Consider the following 19,415-nt stretch of genomic DNA (forward strand, 5'->3'; position numbering starts at 1 on the left):
AATTATAATATTAAAATATGATATAATAATAATAATAATAATAATAATGATAATAATAATAATAATAATAATAATAATAATAATAATAATAATTTTTACAAATTTTGAAAATGTTTGCTGTTGAAATTGTTTTTGAAAATAAAGAAACTAATTCATTAATCATAGGCTAAAACATTTAAAATAAAGATCGATGGAATGGTCAAACATTCTTTACAGTCAGATATAGAAAAAAAACTTTCATGCTATGTATAGAGTTATAAATTTGTTTGATCTTTCAAAAGAAAAATGTAAGTAAGACAATTATTATAATAATATTGGCCAGTTATTACATAGAATTAATTTCATAATTATAATAATATTATACCTTAGTTAATATATATATATATATATATATATATATATATATATATATACACACACACACACACACACACACACACCCACACAAGGGATCATGTACGAAAGCTCTCCCAGGTGAAACATGTAGATTAATCATAACCATTGATCTTGTCAAAATTAACAGCCTAGAATGAAGATAAATTAAAAAAAAATGCGGTGGTATTATGGTAATATGAACAAGCTAAGGGATCAGGTGCGGAAGCTCACACGGGTGAAATATGCGGATTAATCATAACCATTGATCAATCAACAACCCATAATGAAGATAATTTTTTAAAAAAAAAAAAAAAACGTGATGACATTATGGTAATTTTGTGCAATGTTGAAAGCTTAAGGTGCGTAATTGTAAAGCTTAAAGTGCGTATTTTCAAAGTTTAAGGTGCGTCGTTTTAACACTTAAGGTGCGTCATTTTAACACTTAAGGTGCGTCAGTTCTACACTTAAGGTGCATAAGTTCTACACTTAAGGTGCGCCATTATATTTTAACACTTAAGGTGCTTAGGTGCATCATTTTAACACTTAAGGTGCGTCATTTTAACACTTAAGATGCACCATTTTAACATCTGAAACATCAATATCAATTACTATATAAATTTTCAACAAATCAGATTTGAAAATTAAATAAATATATACCATGTGTATGTGTCTTGTGTTGTGATTTTTTGTATTTTATGTTATGAAATTTTGTATCTACTAACAAGTATGAATTTTGTACCTTGTCGTTTTGATTCATGGTGCATAATACTATGTGGAGTTGTGGACCTGGTCCATGATATAAATTGCTTATGAGAGCCTACATGTTTACATGCAATGATACTCTCTCTTAGATTAAACAATTGCACGTCCAAAATGTTATTATGGAGACTAATTGCCTGGTTATAGAATACGCCTTCTACTACTTATTTATACGGAGTATTATATAACCCTTTGTTGTTAAATATTGTATTTTATTGATGCAAGAAATAAGCAATATTAGCCCTTTCCACCACATTAGACAATCAACAAACTGCATAGCTCATTTGATAGCTAAAGTTGTTGGGTTTTCAGCGTCATGAGATGTGACTTGTGAGAGTATTTTTTCACCTTTTCATTTGTGATAAGTTGTTTTTTATGATTAATGAACTATTGGTTTTTTTTTTTTTTAAATGATTATATATACACACACATACCCACACAAGGGATTATGTGTGAAAGCTCTCTCAAGTGAAACATGTAGATTAATCATAGCCATTGATCTTGTCAAAATTAACAGGCTAGAATGAAGATAAATTTAAAAAAAATGCGGTGGTATTATGGTAATATAAACAAGGGATCAAGTGCGAAAGCTCTCCCAGGTGAAACATGCGGATTAATCATAACCATTGATGAATCAACAACCCATAATGAAGATAATTTTTAAAAAAAAAAAAATAACGCGATGACATTATGTTAATTTTGTGTATTGTTGAAAGCTTAAGGTGCGTAATTGTAAAGCTTAAGTCTTAAGGTGCGTATTTTCAAAACTTAAGGTGCATCATTTTAACACTGGTGCGTCAGTTCTACACTTAAGGTGCATAATTTTCTACACTTAAGGTGCGTCATTTTAATACTTAAGGTGCGTCATTTTAATACTTAAAGTGCGTCATGCGCCATTTTAACACTTAGGTGCGTCATTTTAATACTTAAGGTGCGCCATGCGCCATTTTAACACTTAAGGTGCGCCATGCGCCATTTTAACACTTAAAGTGCGCAATTTTAACACTTTAGGTGTGTCAGTTCTACACTTAAGGTGCATAAGTTCTACACTTAAGGTGCTTAGGTGCGTCATTTTAACACTTAAGGTGTGTCATTTTAACACTTAAGATGCACCATTTTAACATCTGAAACATCAATATCCATTACTATATAAATTTTCAACAAATCAGATTTGAAAATTAAGTAAATATATAACATGTGTATGTGTTTTGTGTTGTGATTTTTTGTATCCTGTGTTATGAAATTTTGTATATTACGAGTATGAATTTTGTACATTGTCCTTTTGATTCATAGTACATAATACTATGTGGAGTTGTGGACCCTAGTCCATGATATAAATTGCTTATAAGAGCCTACATGTTTACATGCAATGATACTCTCTCTTAGATTAAACAATTGCACGTCCAAAATGTTATTATGGAGACTAATTGCCTGGTTATAGAATACGCCTTCTGCAACATTATCAGTTTAACTCTGGTGCTGTTCTTAAGGGATTTTTGTAAGAGTGATTAGGAAAGAGAATATGGGAGGGAGGATAAAAAAAAAAAAAAAAATTGACAAAAAAAAAATAAATAAATAAAAAAAAAAACAAACAAACAAAGTTTTTTTAAAAAAAAAAAACAAAAGGTGGTATTAAAGTCAGAGTGGCCGCCACACGCCCAATGTGGGCGCGATCCTTTTTTTTTTTCCCTGCCATTCACCCAATCTTTGCAGGAGTATTATTTTCACCCAAATATGTGCCTCCCATCAGTTGTTATGCATATTACTGTTCTAATAATTGGGTATTCACCTCTGATGGTGATGCTCTTAGTTATACGGAGTATTATATAACTCTTTGTTGTTAAATATTGTATTTTATTGATGCAAGAAATAAGCAATATTAGGGGTCGTTTACTAACTTGGAAAAATGGAGAATTTTCCAGAAAAATAGAGAAATTGAGAAGTGGAAAAATGAAAATTTGAGAGGTTGTTTACTAAATTTCTTCCTCCAAATGCTTATTCCTTCTCCATTTCTCCACTTCATGTATAATTTTGGAGAATAAAAATTGGGATATCTCCAAATGCAGAGATGGAGAGAAACACGGGTGAACAGTGCTCTTTGGCTATGAGGTCGCTGGTTCGATTCCTGCTGCGTGCCTTTCCGTTGCTTTTGTTTTAGTTTTAGTTTGCGCTTCAGCGCCTTTGCCATTATTAGTATTGTCTTTTTATTATTATTATTATTATTATTATTATTATTATTATTAGTTTTGTCTTTGCCTTTCCTTCAGTTGCGCCTTTGCCATCATCATCATCATCATCATCATTATTATTATTATTATTATTATTATTATTATTATTATTATTATCTTTTTATTTTTATTATTATTATTATTATTATTATTATTATTATTATTATTATTATTATTATTATTATTATTATCTTTTTTTTATTATTATTATTATTATTATTATTATCATCATCATCATCATCATCATCATCATCATCATCATCATCATCATCATCATCATCATCATCATCATCATCATCATCATCATCATCATCATCATCATCATCATCATCATCATCATCATCATCATCATCATCATCATCATCATAATATTATTATTATTATTATTATTATTATTATTATTATTATTATTATTGTTATTGTTATTATTATTATTATTATTATTATTATCATCATCTTTATTATTATTATTATCTTTTTTCCATTTTCCATTTTCCTCATCCTTATGCACACATTATTATTATTATTATTATTATTATTATTATTATTATTATTATTATTACCTTTATTATTTTTATTATTATTATTATTATTACCTTTATTTTTATTATTATTATTATTATTATTATTATTATTATTATTATTATATTTGTTGTATAAATGTAAAAATGCTATATGAGGTGGTTGTATTTAATAAAATCAAAAAATTAGAGAAATGAAGAACTAGAGGAATGTGGAATGAAAATTAGAAAATTGGAGAAATGGAAAACTGGAAGAATGGAGAAGGAAAACTGGAGAAATGGAGAAATGGAAAAACAGAAAAACGAAGTAAACGAACCCTTAGCCTTTTCCCAATCAACAAACTGCATAGCTCATTTGATAGCTAAAGTTATTGGGTTTTCAGCGTCATGAGATATGACTTGTGGGAGTCTATTTTTTCATTTGTGATAAGTTGTTTTTGATGATTAATGAACTATTGGTTTTTTAAAAAATGATTATTAAAAAATGAAAATTGTGGATCAATAACAAAAGAAAATATATTAAAGACTCATTGTGAAACTAAATTAGAATTATTTTTCAAAATTTTTTTAAACCAACATACACCAAAACAAATGCATTAATTCATAAAGTCACGAACAAAATTAGGGGATCACCTTCTCAAAAATAAAGATTAACTCGAGAAACAACTGTTTTAGTAAGAGCGTGGCACAAGTTGGTTCATTGACCGACTAATGAAAACAACACGACATAACCCTAACGAGTTCATTATAAAGCAACAATCGCTAACTTCTTACCTAACGTAAGATAAAACAGGCCACCTATATATCTGATAAGTCATAAACAAGATTTAAAAACTCAATACAAATATTCACTAACAACTTGTCCTTCAAATTAATATCTAATGCATCTTACATATATTTTTACCCATACCTTTTCTTTATTTAAAAAAAAAAAAACACGTTTTTAATATCATAATTAATATAACAAAAATATTTCATTTTTTATTATTATTAATCAAAATTTTTAAAAATATTATATGTTTAAATAAATTAAAAGGCAAATTTACAGTTATAAACTTTGAAATAAGAATCAAATAGGTCAAAACTACAATTCTAACAATAAATTAATCTGTGATTTAAAAAAAAAAAAACAATAAATTATTCCGTGAATTCAATTCCATTTTGCAAGGTAGACACAGATACAAAATACACAATTTACATATTAAATGTTCAGAATTTAAATTGTGCACACTTAGTATGTAAATTGTGCACATTTTATGGAAGTGTGAACTGGGAGTATATTATTGAGTGATTACAGAAGCAATAAATAGAGTGTAATCCCACAGAAGAAGGAACTTACACAAACAAACCCAATAGACTAGGTAACAGACTCTAACCAACCCATACTAAGTCTTAGTCCCAACACGCCCCCGCAAGATGGGAGCACCATCGGTGAGACCAATCTTGGACCTGAAAACAGTGAACAAATGCCGGCCAAGCGGCTTAGTCAAAAGATCAGCCACTTGTTCTGATGACCGTACATAACGAACTCGAAGCAAGCCAGACACAACCTGCTCACGGACAAAAAAATAATCAAGCGCCAAGTGCTTCATCCGAGAGTGGAAGACGGGATTCTTGCAGACATAAGACGCACTCATATTATCAGTAACCAAAACCGGGGAAGTACGCAACCGCACCCCAAGTTCATGAAGCAGATTCCGAATCCACATAACTTCAGCAGCGGAATTAGCGAGAGCACGGAATTCAGCCTCCGTGGAAGATCGAGACACGCAGCGTTGTTTCGCAGACCTCCAGGACACAACATTCGGCCCGAAATAAATGACATAGGCCGTGGTTGACCGTCCCCCATCTCGAGTGTCTCCCCAATCCGAGTCCGAGTAGGCCGTAAGAGACAAAGATTGACCCCTGCGAAAATGTAAGCCAAGATATAGGGTCCCCTTCAAGTAACGAAGTACACGCTTCACAGACTGCCATTGGAGTTCAGTAGGTGCCGCCATAAACTGCGCCAAGCGGTTCACAGCAAATGAGATTTCCGGTCGCGTGATAGCCAGGTACTGTAACCGACCAATCGCCTGCCGATAAATGGTCGCATCAAACGCAGGAGAGGTGACAGCATGTAAGTCAACAGATGTATTCATGGGCGTCGCTACCTCTTTCGCCCCCGACATACCAAACTGGTCCAGAGTATCAACCACATACTGAGACTGTGATAGAAACAAACCATCAGCAGTTGGAACAACCTCAACACCTAAAAAGTGATGAAGCGGCCCCAACTCTTTAAGCGAGAATCGATGCGCCAGACGACGCACAAACGCATCGACAAACCCATCATTATTCCCTGTCAGAATTATATCGTCTACGTAAACTAGAAAATACACAATTACATCCCGAGAACAGTAAACAAACAAAGACGAATCAGCTACAGATTTTTTGAAACCACAAGCCACAAGAAATTTTGATAACTCCAAATACCAAGCCCGCGGGGCTTGCTTCAGACCATAAATTGCCTTTCGCAATTTGCAGACATAACCTGGGAGCTGTTGATCAACAAAGCCAGCCGGCTGTTCCATATACACCTCTTCAAACAAAGTGCCATTTAAGAAGGCGTTGTTTATATCCAACTGCCGTAGCGGCCACCCCTGTGACAACGAAATTGTGAGAATAACCCAGATAGTTACCGGTTTTACAACCGGGCTAAAAGTCTCGAAATAATCACGGCCGGCTTCCTGCAAAAAACCTTTTGCCACCAGTCGGGCCTTGAACCGATCTACCGAGCCATCAGCTTTACGTTTCACCCGAAAAACCCATTTGCAACCAACCACCGCATGATCAGGCCGTGGTACCAAATCCCAGGTGTTATTTCTTACCAACGCATCAAACTCAGCGGTCATGGCAGCCACCCACTCACCATCCTTCATAGCTTGTGCTACTGTACGGGGTTCAACTGACAAGGCAACAGGATGAACACTAGCTGTATTCACCATCTTGTCGTTGAAGTATCTGGGATTCGGTCGGCGGTGACGTTGCGACCGACGCTGTTGGGGCGCCTGGGAGTCCACCGCTTGTGTCTCGGAGACTGCCGACACTGACCCCAAGGCTTGAGAACTGCTCACACCCGGTATGGAAGTTGCCGGCTGTGATTCCGAACCTGAAGCAAACGGTACCGCCTCCGAACCCTCAAGCATCGCCTCCGAATCCTCAGGCACTGACTCCAAAACCGCAGGCACCGAGTGTGACGCAGTAGACCCCGACTGTGACGGTGCTACGGTGGGCAGTGCTGACGCCACAGAGTCTACAACCGGTTGACATGCAAGCTGCCCGGAGTCGATTGACCTGGATGAAGACAGATTTTGACCTGCATTGGAATATGACACAACAGGCAATGGTCCTGAGACAGGCACTATTTGTGGAGGGGAACTTAGTTGAACATTTTCGGAAGTAGTGTGTGACACATTTAGTAGTCTATGAAATGGGAACTCGTCGGTTATAAATGAGACATGGCGGGAGAAGTATACCCGGCCATTAGACGGGTCCAGACACTTGTATGCTGACTGACTAAGTGAATACCCCAAAAAGACACACGCCCGAGACTTTGGGTTCAACTTACCGGGAAAGTAAGGCTTTAACCAGGGAAAACAAAGACACCCAAAAGGCTGGATTTTATCATAGTTGGGTTTCTTATTGAATAATTTTTCAAACGGTGAGGAGTGTTGAAGTATAGGGGTAGGCATGCGGTTGATTAAGTAGACAGCTGATTGAAATGCGTACGACCAATACGAGGGCGGCATGGATGCAAAGTGTAGCAAAGCCATGCCACTCTCTACAATGTGTCTGTGACGCCTCTCGACAGAACCATTATGTTCCGGGGTGTGAGGAGGGGAAGTGAAATGTGAGATGCCAAGCTTATTGAAGATTGGGATCAATTTTGTATATTCCCCCCCATTATCTGAAAAAATAGATACTATTCTATGCCTAAAATAGTTCTCGACCATGCCCTTAAACTGAAGAAAAACTCTATAGACATCCGATTTTAGAGTTAACGGGAATAACCAAATATATTTCGTATAGTGATCTACGAAACTAACATAGTACTTAAAGTTATCTACTGAGACAGTTGACGAACACCACACGTCTGTGTAAATGAGCTCTAAAGGCTTAGTACTTGTCATGGTATTAAATGAAAAAGGCAGTTTATGACTCTTATTTATACTGCATGAAGTACAAGAAAATGACTCAAGTGCCAAACGATTAAAAGGAACATTATTACTGCGCAAGATATAGGATAGAGTTTTGTGATTTGGATGGCCATATTGATGGTGCCACCTGGCAATGGAAGACTTGACACCGACATTGACTTGACTGACACGAGCGGGAATGGTATAAACGTCATTCACGACCGGACCGCGCACCAGAGTTGTTCCCGACGATCGATCCTTAACAAGAAAATGAGTGTCAAAAAATTCAACTGAAACTGAGTTAGATTTACATAACTTGGAAACAGAAATTAAATTTTTCTGCAGATTTGGAACGCACAACACTTCAGTTAGGGAAAGGGAGCGACTATTAAATGGAAGTGAAACAGACCCTGTGTGTGAAATGCGTAGACTCTTACCATCACCCAGAACAATCTCATCCGGACCTGCGTAGTCTGAAAACGACTGTAGGGACTGAGGGTCAGAGACAGTATGATGTGACGCACCCGAATCTATTAGCCACGATTTGGACTGCGCTAGACTAGTAGCCATGGAGTTCACCGTAGGGGATTGCTGGCCTTGGCTATGGGGTTCAATAACTGCAACATTGTTCTCCTTCAGGAATTTGGCAAGTTTGCGACAGTACCTTGCATCATGCCCGGGGTAATCACAAAAGTTGCAATGCCGAGCTGACCTGTTACCAAAGGACCTCCCTAGGCCATGCCTTCCATTCATACCGCCTCGGCCACGACGATTGTTGGACTGAAAGGTAGAGTCACCTGTATTGTTCGACCGCCGGTGTGTGACGTTAGCCGTAGGTACATGCACCTATGAAGCGGCATCATTGTCATGCAGCAGCCGCTCGTAATCTGTGAGAACGTCTTGTAGTTCCCCAAACGAGATGCTACCTGTTCGCACACGAAGAGCTGCCACGATGGGGTTATACTCATCACCGAGCTGAGTGAAAACGTGCACCACCAGGTCCTCCTCGTGAACTGGGCTTTGTGCAAGCGCTAAGTCATCCGCAATTGTCCTCATTTCACGCATGTAAGCTTCAACTGACCGGTTTCCTTTGGGGTTCTTCGCGAGTTTTGCTTTCAACGAGACAATGCGGCTGCGGGATGAGGCTGCGCAGGTCGTGGATAGCCGAGTCCATGCATCAAACGCCGATGAAGCCGATGAGATGATAGGCTGTAGAACATCGGTCAAACTGCCTAGAAGAGCACTCAGGATAATTTGATCCTGGCGATACCACGCCATGTAGGCCGGGTTAGACACTGTTTGCGCCGCGTCCGTGTACTTTGCCGGAGCTGGCTTTGTACCATGAACGAAGCCTACAAGGTTTAAACCAGTGAGTGTAGACTCCACCTGCTTTTTCCAAATGGGGAAATTGGATGTGGTAAGTTTAATTGGAAGATGAGAAGGGGCATAGATTTGAATGACAGTAGCTTGAGGTGTGGCAGCCATGTCTGGGAAAAAAAACAAGGAAAGGAGAGGAAAAAAAAAAAAAAAAATCTCGTTAGAGTTAAGGCTCTAATACCATATGGAAGTGTGAACTGGGAGTATATTATTGAGTGATTACAGAAGCAATAAATAGAGTGTAATCCCACAGAAGAAGGAACTTACACAAACAAACCCAATAGACTAGGTAACAGACTCTAACCAACCCATACTAAGTCTTAGTCCCAACACATTTAATATGTAAATTATGAACATTTAATAATGTTGTGGAGGGGAATCGAAACTGAAATTTTTTTTTTTAAATGGTACGCGCGTTTTTAGTCAAAACTACATTTGTTTTGCATGGTGCACACGTGCACACGGCATAACTATTGTGCCTGGTGGGTTGATTTTGAAATTTCCAAATCGGATCCTTGATGAAAATTTTGGCTTCAAAGCTCAAACACTACTCATAAGCCATTAATTTCTTCAACCTTCAAATCTTCAATCATCCCCACTGGGTTATTCATCACATACTGAAGGTGGAGTGTCTTTCTTCCCCAGTTCATCTCTACGTATTTTGCTTTTTATTATTTTTTTATTCTTTCAGTTCTCTTCTCCATTTTACTTAACTATTTGTATATTTATTTATTGTTTATGGGTTTGATTAAGATCAATTTTGCTCATACTACTTGAAATTTACTGGACTGGACGGGTTTAGCGTATGTACTGGTTGATTAATGGTGGAGTTAGGGACGGTACGCACTTTGTTGTTGTTGTTGTTGTTGTTGTTGTTGTTGTTGTTGTTGATCGTTATGTGTTCGATAAAATGTTAGAAAGAGTTTTAGAATTGTAGGCTAGTAGCTGTCATTTTATAGGTAAGAAATTGTATTTACTGGCTAAAGCCCATTAGTGACCCGGTCTTTTCTCTTTCTATGACAGTCTTTGCAATTGGGAAGGAAGACGATCAATGGAGAAGAGGGACAGCTCGAAAATGAATATCGCGATTATCCACCCTGATCTTGGAATAGGTAATTATTTATGTTTGTAGAAATCCTTAATTTTACTGAGTTCCTTGATTTGTTTTTTAGTGCCTTTATTCGTGATCAATTTGTTAACTCTCTCTGTACTAATTTAAGATCAAATTATGGTTTACATTGCAAAGATACAGTGTTATCTGATAATTCTTCAACATCAGACCGAAAGCCCACTAGCTATTAGTTAGGTTTATATTAATCTGTATTTAGTATTTAGTACACAGATCTTAACAGCTGTTTGTGTTATTATGTTTCTTCTTAATATCATTCCATGTTGCAAGTTGGATAAAATGCATTATGATTTGTTATATGAGAAAAACTTGAAGGGAATTCTATGTTATTTAATGATGAATCTTGGCCACATGCTGTTTTGAAAATTTGAGGTGTCCAGATAAAAAAGTTAGGATCTTGGTTGATACAGAGTAGATTGGTTAAGTGGCATCATGCATTGATTATCTTATTGCTTGTTTAGATGCGAAATGAAATGACCTTCTAAATGAGTTCAATTGATATGCAAAAAGTGCACTTTTTTTATCACTTAGTTGGTAGAGTTATTCGGTCCTTCATTTTCCCTTATGAAAGGGTATGGCTGTTATTATTATGATATTTGGTGATTTATTCTTTTACTTGTTTCTTATTTGCTGCAATATGTAGGTGGAGCTGAAAGGCTAATTGTTGATGCTGCTGTTGAACTTGCATCCTATGGACATAATGTTCATGTTTTTACAGCGCACCATGACAAAAATCGCTGTTTTGAGGAGACTCTTTCTGGTTGGTTTCTTACCTCTTTTAATATGTTCTACATAGACTTTTCTCTGTTCTTTTCTGGACTAGCTTTTTGTTTCTCATCTTAATCTAATTGATTTTAATTACACAGGTACATTTTCTGTAAATGTATATGGATCGTTCCTACCCCGGCATATATTTTATAGACTCCATGCAGTATTTGCATATTTGCGATGCATTTTTGTTGCTCTCTCTGTGCTGTTTCTGTGGCCGTCATTTGACATTATACTGGCTGATCAAGTTTCTGTTGTCATTCCACTTGTGAAGCTAAAAAAGTCAATGAAGGTACTGGGTTTCAAAATTGAATTGCATTCTGAGTTATAACCATAGTAATTTAGTATCTTACACCTTACGCAGGTTGTTTTCTACTGCCATTTTCCAGATCTCTTACTGGCTCAGCATACAACCATTCTTAGGAGAATGTATCGGAAGCCTATAGATTTTATAGAAGAAATGACGACAGGTCTTTTCTAGTTGCCATAATTGTAGCTCTTAATGTTTATTCTTTCCTCACTCCCATTTCTTATCTACATTCTAGTTTATTTCTTCTTCTTCTGATTTATTATTCTCCTTCTTCAACTGGCATCTATTTCTAATTGTGTGATGAAATGTAGGTATTGCTGATTTGATCCTAGTTAATAGCAAGTTTACTGCATCCACATTTGCAAAGACATTTAAGCATCTAAATGCACGTGGAGTTAGACCGGCCGTGTGATACGATCACGAGATATACTTCGCGTTACGGGCCTATGGAATACTGAAGAGGAGGAATAGGAAGACTTAGCTCTACCTATGGTGGCAGTAGAGAAGTCTGAGATTAAGGACAGAGAGTTGGAAGAAGAGAAACCTTCTTGAGAGATCTTTATTCAAATTCCAACTTGTCCTTCAATTACATACTCTTGTCATATTTAAGGACTACCAACATACTTAACTAAGGAAGGAAAGATAATTACCAACTATAAAGAGATTCTGAATAATATTGAAAAAGGAAAGAGAATAAATAAGATTGCTTAAATCAAGGGCATGGCTGATCTGTGAGATTTGAGCCTTTTGCGGTAGTACTGTTGTCCCACGAATGCATCATCACCCCCGTCCTGGAGATCAAGCTTGTCCTCAAGCTTGAAGGATGGAAAACGTTGGCAAAAATCATCTAAACTTTCCCAAGTGGCATCTTCTTCCTGCAAGCCTTCCCATTGCACTAATAGATCTGTATTCCCTCTGTTCATACGAGTGGCAAGAATGTTGGCAGGACGCAGTTCAAAACGCCCATTCACAGCGGGAGGCAACAACGGTGTAGTAACCGGTGGAGGCCCATTATACTGCTTTAGGAGTGAAACATGGAAAACATTGTGCACTCTGCAATCACTTGGCAATTCTAATTGATAGGCAACTGACCCAATTCGTTTCTGCACCTGAAATGGCCCAAAATACCGATGTGAAAGTTTGTGAGTGCGCCGCATGGTCAAGGAGTTTTGGCGGTACGGCTGAAGACGAACCCACACCCACGCCCCAGGCTCATAGGATATATCCCGGTGTTTTTGGTTGTAGGTTTGCTCCATACGAGATTGTGCCGTTTTCAAGTGATGTCGAGCATCATGAAGTATTTCATCCCTTGACTTCAAAGCCTCGTCGACTGCAGCTAGCTTTGAGAGGCCCGGCTCATATGAGAGGAGGCGAGGAGGATCCCTACCATAAACCAGCTTAAAGGGGGTGGTCCGTAAAGCCGAATGGAAAGAGGTATTATAGCAATATTCTGCCCACGCAAGTGCCTCCACCCATTTACGTGGATGGTCCCCAACAAAGCATCTTAAATAGAGCTCAATGGTGCGGTTGACAACTTCTGTCTGCCCATCAGTTTGAGGGTGGTAGGCTGACGAACGAGCCAATTTAGAGCCGCTAAGTTTAAATAATTCATTCCAGAAACCAGAAGTAAAGATTGGATCCCGATCACTCACAATAGACTCCGGCAATCCGTGAAGCTTGAATATCTGAGAAAAGAATGCTTGTGCGACTGAAGAAGCAGTGTATGGGTGTTGAAGGGCAAGGAAGTGAGCATACTTGGATAACCGATCGACGACCACCAGGATAACCGATTTCCCATATACATTCGGTAGGCCTTCAATAAAATCCATGGATATGTCTGCCCAAATCTGTTCCGGAATGGAGAGGGGTTGGAGAACACCGGCAGGGTGAAGGTTCTCCCATTTGTGACGTTGGCAAACTGTGCACTGGCTGATGAAATCTCGAACATCTGAAACCATTTTTGGCCAATAAAATTCACGCCGTAGGCGGTGGACTGTTTTCTGAACTCCCTCGTGTGTTGCATTATGGGTGGCAGCCACTATGCATGAAGTGAGAGCAGTATCTGGAGGGATGAATATTTTTCCCTTGTAAAAGAAAAGCCCATTCTGGAAGTTCCAGCCAAGAGATGAATCAGCAATCTTTTGTTCGAACTCCGCTAACCTTGGAAAAAGGCGTGTATGGGTCCTGATGTCGTCCAACAAGTCTGAATGATGAATAGAGAGGGCCAAGCAGCTACTACTTTCTAGCTGGTTCTGTCGTGACAGAGCATCAGCCACCGTGTTAAATTTTCCAGGCTTGTATTGAACCTCAAAATCAAATCCTAGCAGCTTGCTCATCCAATGTTGTTGCGGGGATGTCGTCAACCGCTGTTGAAGGAGATATTTCAAGCTGTAATGATCTGTTCGGATGACAAAGTTCCTGCCCCAGAGATAATGCCGCCAATTCCGTACAGCTTGCGACAACCCAATCAATTCCCTTTCATAGGCTGGAAGCTTCAAGTGTCTGTCTGCTAGCTTCCGGCTGTAAAAAGCTATTGGATGATCATTTTGGTGAATCACTGCACCAATGCCACTACCTGAAGCGTCACATTCAACCACAAATTGAGTGGAAAAATCTGGAAGTTGGAGGACAGGCGCTGAACACAAAGCCCGTTTGAGAGAAATAAAAGCAGCCTCGGCCTCGGAGGACCACTTAAAGTTTTGATTTCGTAAGAGATTTGTAAGTGGTCCTGCAATGATACCATAATTCTTGATGAACCGGCGGTAAAAACCAGCAAGGCCCAAGAAGCTTCTAAGAGCTGTGGTAGACCCTGGCGTAGGCCAATCGGAGACGGCTTGCACTTTCGTTTCGTCTACTGCCACACCTTGGCTAGATATCACATGACCCAAGTAGCTTACATGATCTACTCCAAATGTGCATTTACTCTTCTTTAAAAAGAGTGTGTGTTGGCGCAGCAAGAGGAAAACCAGACGCATGTGTTGGAGATGCTCCACCCAAGAAGCACTGTATATTAAAATGTCGTCAAAGAATACCAATACAAACTTCCGCAGGTAGGGACCGAAGACCTCATTCATCAAAGATTGAAATGTGGATGGTGCGTTAGAAAGGCCGAAGGGCATCACCAAAAATTCGAAGTGGCCATGATGAGTCCGGAAAGCCGTCTTTTCAACATCTTCGGGGTGCATTCTAACTTGGTGATAACCGGATCGCAAATCCAACTTTGTGAAAAATTTGGAGCCATGTAGTTCATCAAGCAATTCATCAATGATAGGTATAGGGAACTTATCTTTAACTGTTCGGGCATTTAGTTCCCTATAGTCAACGCAAAACCGCCACGACAAATCATGTTTTCGGACTAACAAACATGGTGATGAGAATGGAGACTTGCTAGGTCGAATGATGCCGTGATGAAGCATATCCGCACACTGTTTTTCTATCTCATCTTTGAGGAGCTGTGGGTAACGGTATGGTCTTACAACCACAGGGTCTGGTCCGGATTGCAAAATTATGCGATGATCGCACTCCCGTGCTGGTGGCAGCGCCGTAACTTCAGAAAAAATGTCACCAAAGAGGGCAAGCAATCCCTCTAAGACGTCTGCATTTGAACTTGGCGGTGGAATAGCATGCAGAGCAGGGAAAAGGCATCCTTCTTCTGCTGTCCAGGTTACTGCAGTGTTGCAGTGGTAGAAAGTCATCTGCAATGAGTTGAAATCCCAGGTTATAGGGCCCAATTCTCTCAGCCATTTCACCCCTAAAACCATCTGAAACCCAGCCAAAGGAAGCACAAATAATGTTGCTGAAAAACTGTCGTGTCCCTTGGTGAAAGTGACTGCCTCACATACACCTAAAGCAGACAAACAATCCCCATTTGCCACTCGCACGCGGAGGTCCTTAAGCGGTGTCATTCGGAGTCCCAAATCACGCGCTGTCTCAGCGTTGATGAAGTTGTCTGAACTGCCCGAGTCCAAGAGTGCGACGATAACAGTGGCTGCGATTTTGACCCTTACTTTCATCATATTCCCCTTTGTCACCCCGGAGATTGCGTTCAAGCTGAATGCCGGGGAGTCCTCCGTGTAATCCTCCAAAGCAGGTGGTTCTTCACCCTCCTCTAATGTCCATAGCATAAAGAGGTGTCGGCATTTATGACCTGGAAAATATTTTTCATCACAATTGTAGCATAAGTTTTTGGCTACGCGTTCGGCCTTTTGTTCGGGTGTGAGGAATTTAAATTTGGGCTTTTGTCGGTTGGGTGATGGACGTATGGGTAATGGAACACGGGCGGATGACGGGGCAATTTGTGTACTGGTGTGCAGAGGTTTAGGTTTGGAGGACAAAAGGCCCAACAGGTGGCATTTGCGAGAAAGATCCCTGGCTGTGTTGATAGCTTCATTCAGAGTCGTTGGTTTGGTGCGCTCCACATCTATACGGATTATTTCATCCAATCCACCGGTAAACAAATCTACTCGCTGGTTGGGTTGTACTGTGCCTGCCCGTACCAACAGTGTTCGAAAGTCTTTGACATACTCATCGATATGCCGGCCTGCTTGAAACAATTGTTTAAGATCACCTAATGCATTAATGCTGCGTGGTGGCCCGAAGCTGAGACAACACTCTTTTTTGAAGGCAGCCCATGAGGAGAACTGCATTAACTCCGTTTCAGAATGGTACCATAATTGGGCTTCCCCAATCATATGGTGTGAGGCAAAAGTTATGCGATCTGAATCCTGAATATTGGCATTTCGGAAATAGGATTCGCAACGTAGCAGCCATACAAGAGGATCTTCATCTCCAGAAAACAATGGAAAGTCCATCTTAGCATATCGAATGAGGGAGTGATTATCATCCGGTGTTTCTTGGATAGCCGAATCCCCTTCCAGTTGGTGCACTGTTTCTGATTCAACTTCGGAGACTGGTGTTTTGCCCTGAGCAATCAGAAGTTGTTTCACCATTTGTTCTAGATTAACAAGGGAAGCTGCTTGTTGGTGTTGTGTTGCAGAGAGGGAAGACACAGTGGCCGAGAGGTTCTCAATTTTGTCAGCATAAGCTTCATGGGAGCGAACAGATTTCTGCAGTGCCTTGAAAGCAGGATCTTCAGTGATGTTACTGCCCATAACGCCGGCAACGGGAACCAAGTTGATACGATCACGAGATATACTTCGCGTTACGGGCCTATGGAATACTGAAGAGGAGGAATAGGAAGACTTAGCTCTACCTATGGTGGCAGTAGAGAAGTCTGAGATTAAGGACAGAGAGTTGGAAGAAGAGAAACCTTCTTGAGAGATCTTTATTCAAATTCCAACTTGTCCTTCAATTACATACTCTTGTCATATTTAAGGACTACCAACATACTTAACTAAGGAAGGAAAGATAATTACCAACTATAAAGAGATTCTGAATAATATTGAAAAAGGAAAGAGAATAAATAAGATTGCTTAAATCAAGGGCATGGCTGATCTGTGAGATTTGAGCCTTTTGCGGTAGTACTGTTGTCCCACGAATGCATCACCGTGCTATACCCAACAGTAAATGTTGATCAGTTCAGCAAACCTAATGCTACTACTAAGTAAGAGGCTTTTCCATTTCTTTGGAACTTCTAGTTGTAGGTTTGATTTCAACACATAAATTGAAATGCATGTTGTTTCCTTTTTTTTTTTTTTTCCTTCCAATTTCACAATTTTAAATGAGGTGCTCTCCCTCCCTACACACCACCACTGCACCACCAAAAAGGAAAAAAGGAATTTTTTTTTTTTTAAATAGATCCAAATTAATATTAGTAGAACTGTCTTAGAGATTTAGTATAACTTTGTTTATCCACTATATTTAGGTTAAATTTTCTATCCATCAACCGCTTCGAAAGGAAAAAGAATATAGAATTGGCAATCTCTGCATTTGCCAGGCTCCATAATCATGAATTGAACAATTATCAACATGCTAACATGGGTGATGCTTCATTGACTATTGCAGGTATGGGTTTTGTTCATTCCTGTGTAAAGTTCTTCAGTTAAATAACTAATCATACATTTGCGTTTTCTGTAGCTTTGTTTCTGCAAATGAATTGTTGGTTTTCAAATTTCACTTTTTACTACTAGATAAGTCATATTATAGGAGAGTTTAGGGCATTAGGGCAACCTCTGATCTTTATTTCCATGCATATGGCAAGTACAAACAATTTCGAAGTTTGAGCTTCGAACTTCAGAATAGGTGTGTACAATCTCAAGTGACTTAAAAGATTTTCAATTTCTTCAGCCAATATTGTCAAATTTGTATTTTGGGATGCGGGGTACGGCAGAATTTATAGCTGCTTTTGTGTTTAGGTTTTACAAGTACATCTCTAGATGTCTGACTTTCTGCATAGTAGATCTTTACAGTTATATAACAAATGGAAAGATATGTTAAAGAAATCATTTGAAGTAAATTTCTGGTAATTGCGTCATTCTATTCTACCCTATGACAGTGCAGTTCTTTGGTGGGTACGTGTGTGGCAAATTATTGTGTGGACCATAACAAAAAGTACATTTTTAATATACTAGATGTACATTATTTGTGTACTGAATGTACATTATACAATATAATGTACACTCAGTACACAAATAATGTACATCCCCTGAATACAATGTACATTTTTAATATACTTAAAGTACATTATTTTTGTACTGAATGTACATTATTTTACAGTATGCAAAATATGGTCCACACAATAATGATTGTACTTGTGTGCTGTTTATTTGAAGCATGCTACTCTAGAGTTGTATATTTGCATATGAAAGTATGAATTTATTACAGAATGACCTCATTCTATTTTCATGAAGCTTTTTGTATTTTGTTTCAGGTGGCTTTGATAAACGCCTCAGAGAGAATGTTGAATACCTGGAAGAGTTGAAACGCTTGGCTGAAAGAGAAGGTGTTTCTGACCGGGTTAGGTTCATTACATCTTGCTCTACTGCTGAAAGAAATGTGCTTCTCGCTGAATGCCTGTGCGTTCTTTATACACCTAAGGTGTGGCCAAATGCAATGATCTCTTCAATCCGACTGGTTTTACACAACCTTTCCTTCGATCACTAATCTATATATCTCTGTAGGATGAGCATTTCGGGATTGTCCCTTTGGAAGCAATGGCAGCATATAAACCCGTAATAGCATGCAACAGCGGGGGTCCAGTAGAGACAGTAAAGAACGGTAAGACAGGCTTCCTCTGTGATCCTAGCCCGGAAGAGTTCTGTTCAGCCATGGCTAATTTCATCCGAGATCCTAATCTGGCAGAGACGATGGGCCAGAATGCTCGTCAGCATGTCACCGAGTCATTCTCAACCAAAATATTCGGCCACCATCTGAACACCTATCTCATCGATGTTGCACGAGGGAAGGAGGACTGATCTATCAAACTTCTTGTGGCCTTCAGATTGCGCGAAATACAGGAGTATGGATGTAATTGGGATTCTGAGATAAATCACACTTTTATAGTTAAGTGAGCTTACTAAAAACCAAGAATGAATTAGATTCTGAATTGCAAGATTTGCAACTGTGTTTCAAGTTTTGTCTTACATAGCCGATAGAGCTTTAGTTTAGTATATTGAAATTGTGTTTCAGCTAGCCTCTTAACCACTCTAAACGCTCTGATGCATATTCACTGAGGTAATATCTCATTTCCAGCTTTTTTTCCGTGAATTAAACGGCCTGTTATTTTTTTTTAATTATTATTATTATTATTATTATTATTATTATTATTATTATTATTATTATTATTATTATCGGTGATGTTTCATTAATATTTTA

At 38.6% G+C, this 19,415-nt stretch overlaps 2 protein-coding genes across 2 annotated transcripts; one reads left to right on the plus strand and one right to left on the minus strand.

The window, feature by feature from the left end:
* Positions 1-8,904: 8,904 nt before the first annotated feature.
* LOC109163413 lies at positions 8,905-9,543 on the minus strand. Its single transcript, XM_019312156.1, has one exon. It carries the CDS (start codon positions 9,541-9,543, stop codon positions 8,905-8,907), a length of 639 nt encoding a protein of 212 aa, XP_019167701.1.
* A 376-nt stretch (positions 9,544-9,919) lies between these two features.
* On the plus strand, positions 9,920-19,312 carry LOC109163384 (alpha-1,3/1,6-mannosyltransferase ALG2-like). Its single transcript, XM_019312127.1, has 11 exons — positions 9,920-10,058; positions 10,189-10,269; positions 10,459-10,547; positions 11,208-11,324; positions 11,431-11,624; positions 11,697-11,802; positions 11,954-12,046; positions 17,148-17,205; positions 17,467-17,606; positions 18,472-18,638; positions 18,722-19,312. Exons 2-11 carry the CDS (start codon positions 10,241-10,243, stop codon positions 19,013-19,015), a joined length of 1,287 nt encoding a protein of 428 aa, XP_019167672.1. The 5' UTR covers positions 9,920-10,058; positions 10,189-10,240; the 3' UTR covers positions 19,016-19,312.
* Positions 19,313-19,415: the final 103 nt, after the last annotated feature.

The sequence above is a fragment of the Ipomoea nil genome, unplaced genomic scaffold (genome assembly GCF_001879475.1).
Source record: "Ipomoea nil cultivar Tokyo-kokei standard unplaced genomic scaffold, Asagao_1.1 scaffold3025, whole genome shotgun sequence".
NCBI lineage: Eukaryota > Viridiplantae > Streptophyta > Magnoliopsida > Solanales > Convolvulaceae > Ipomoea > Ipomoea nil.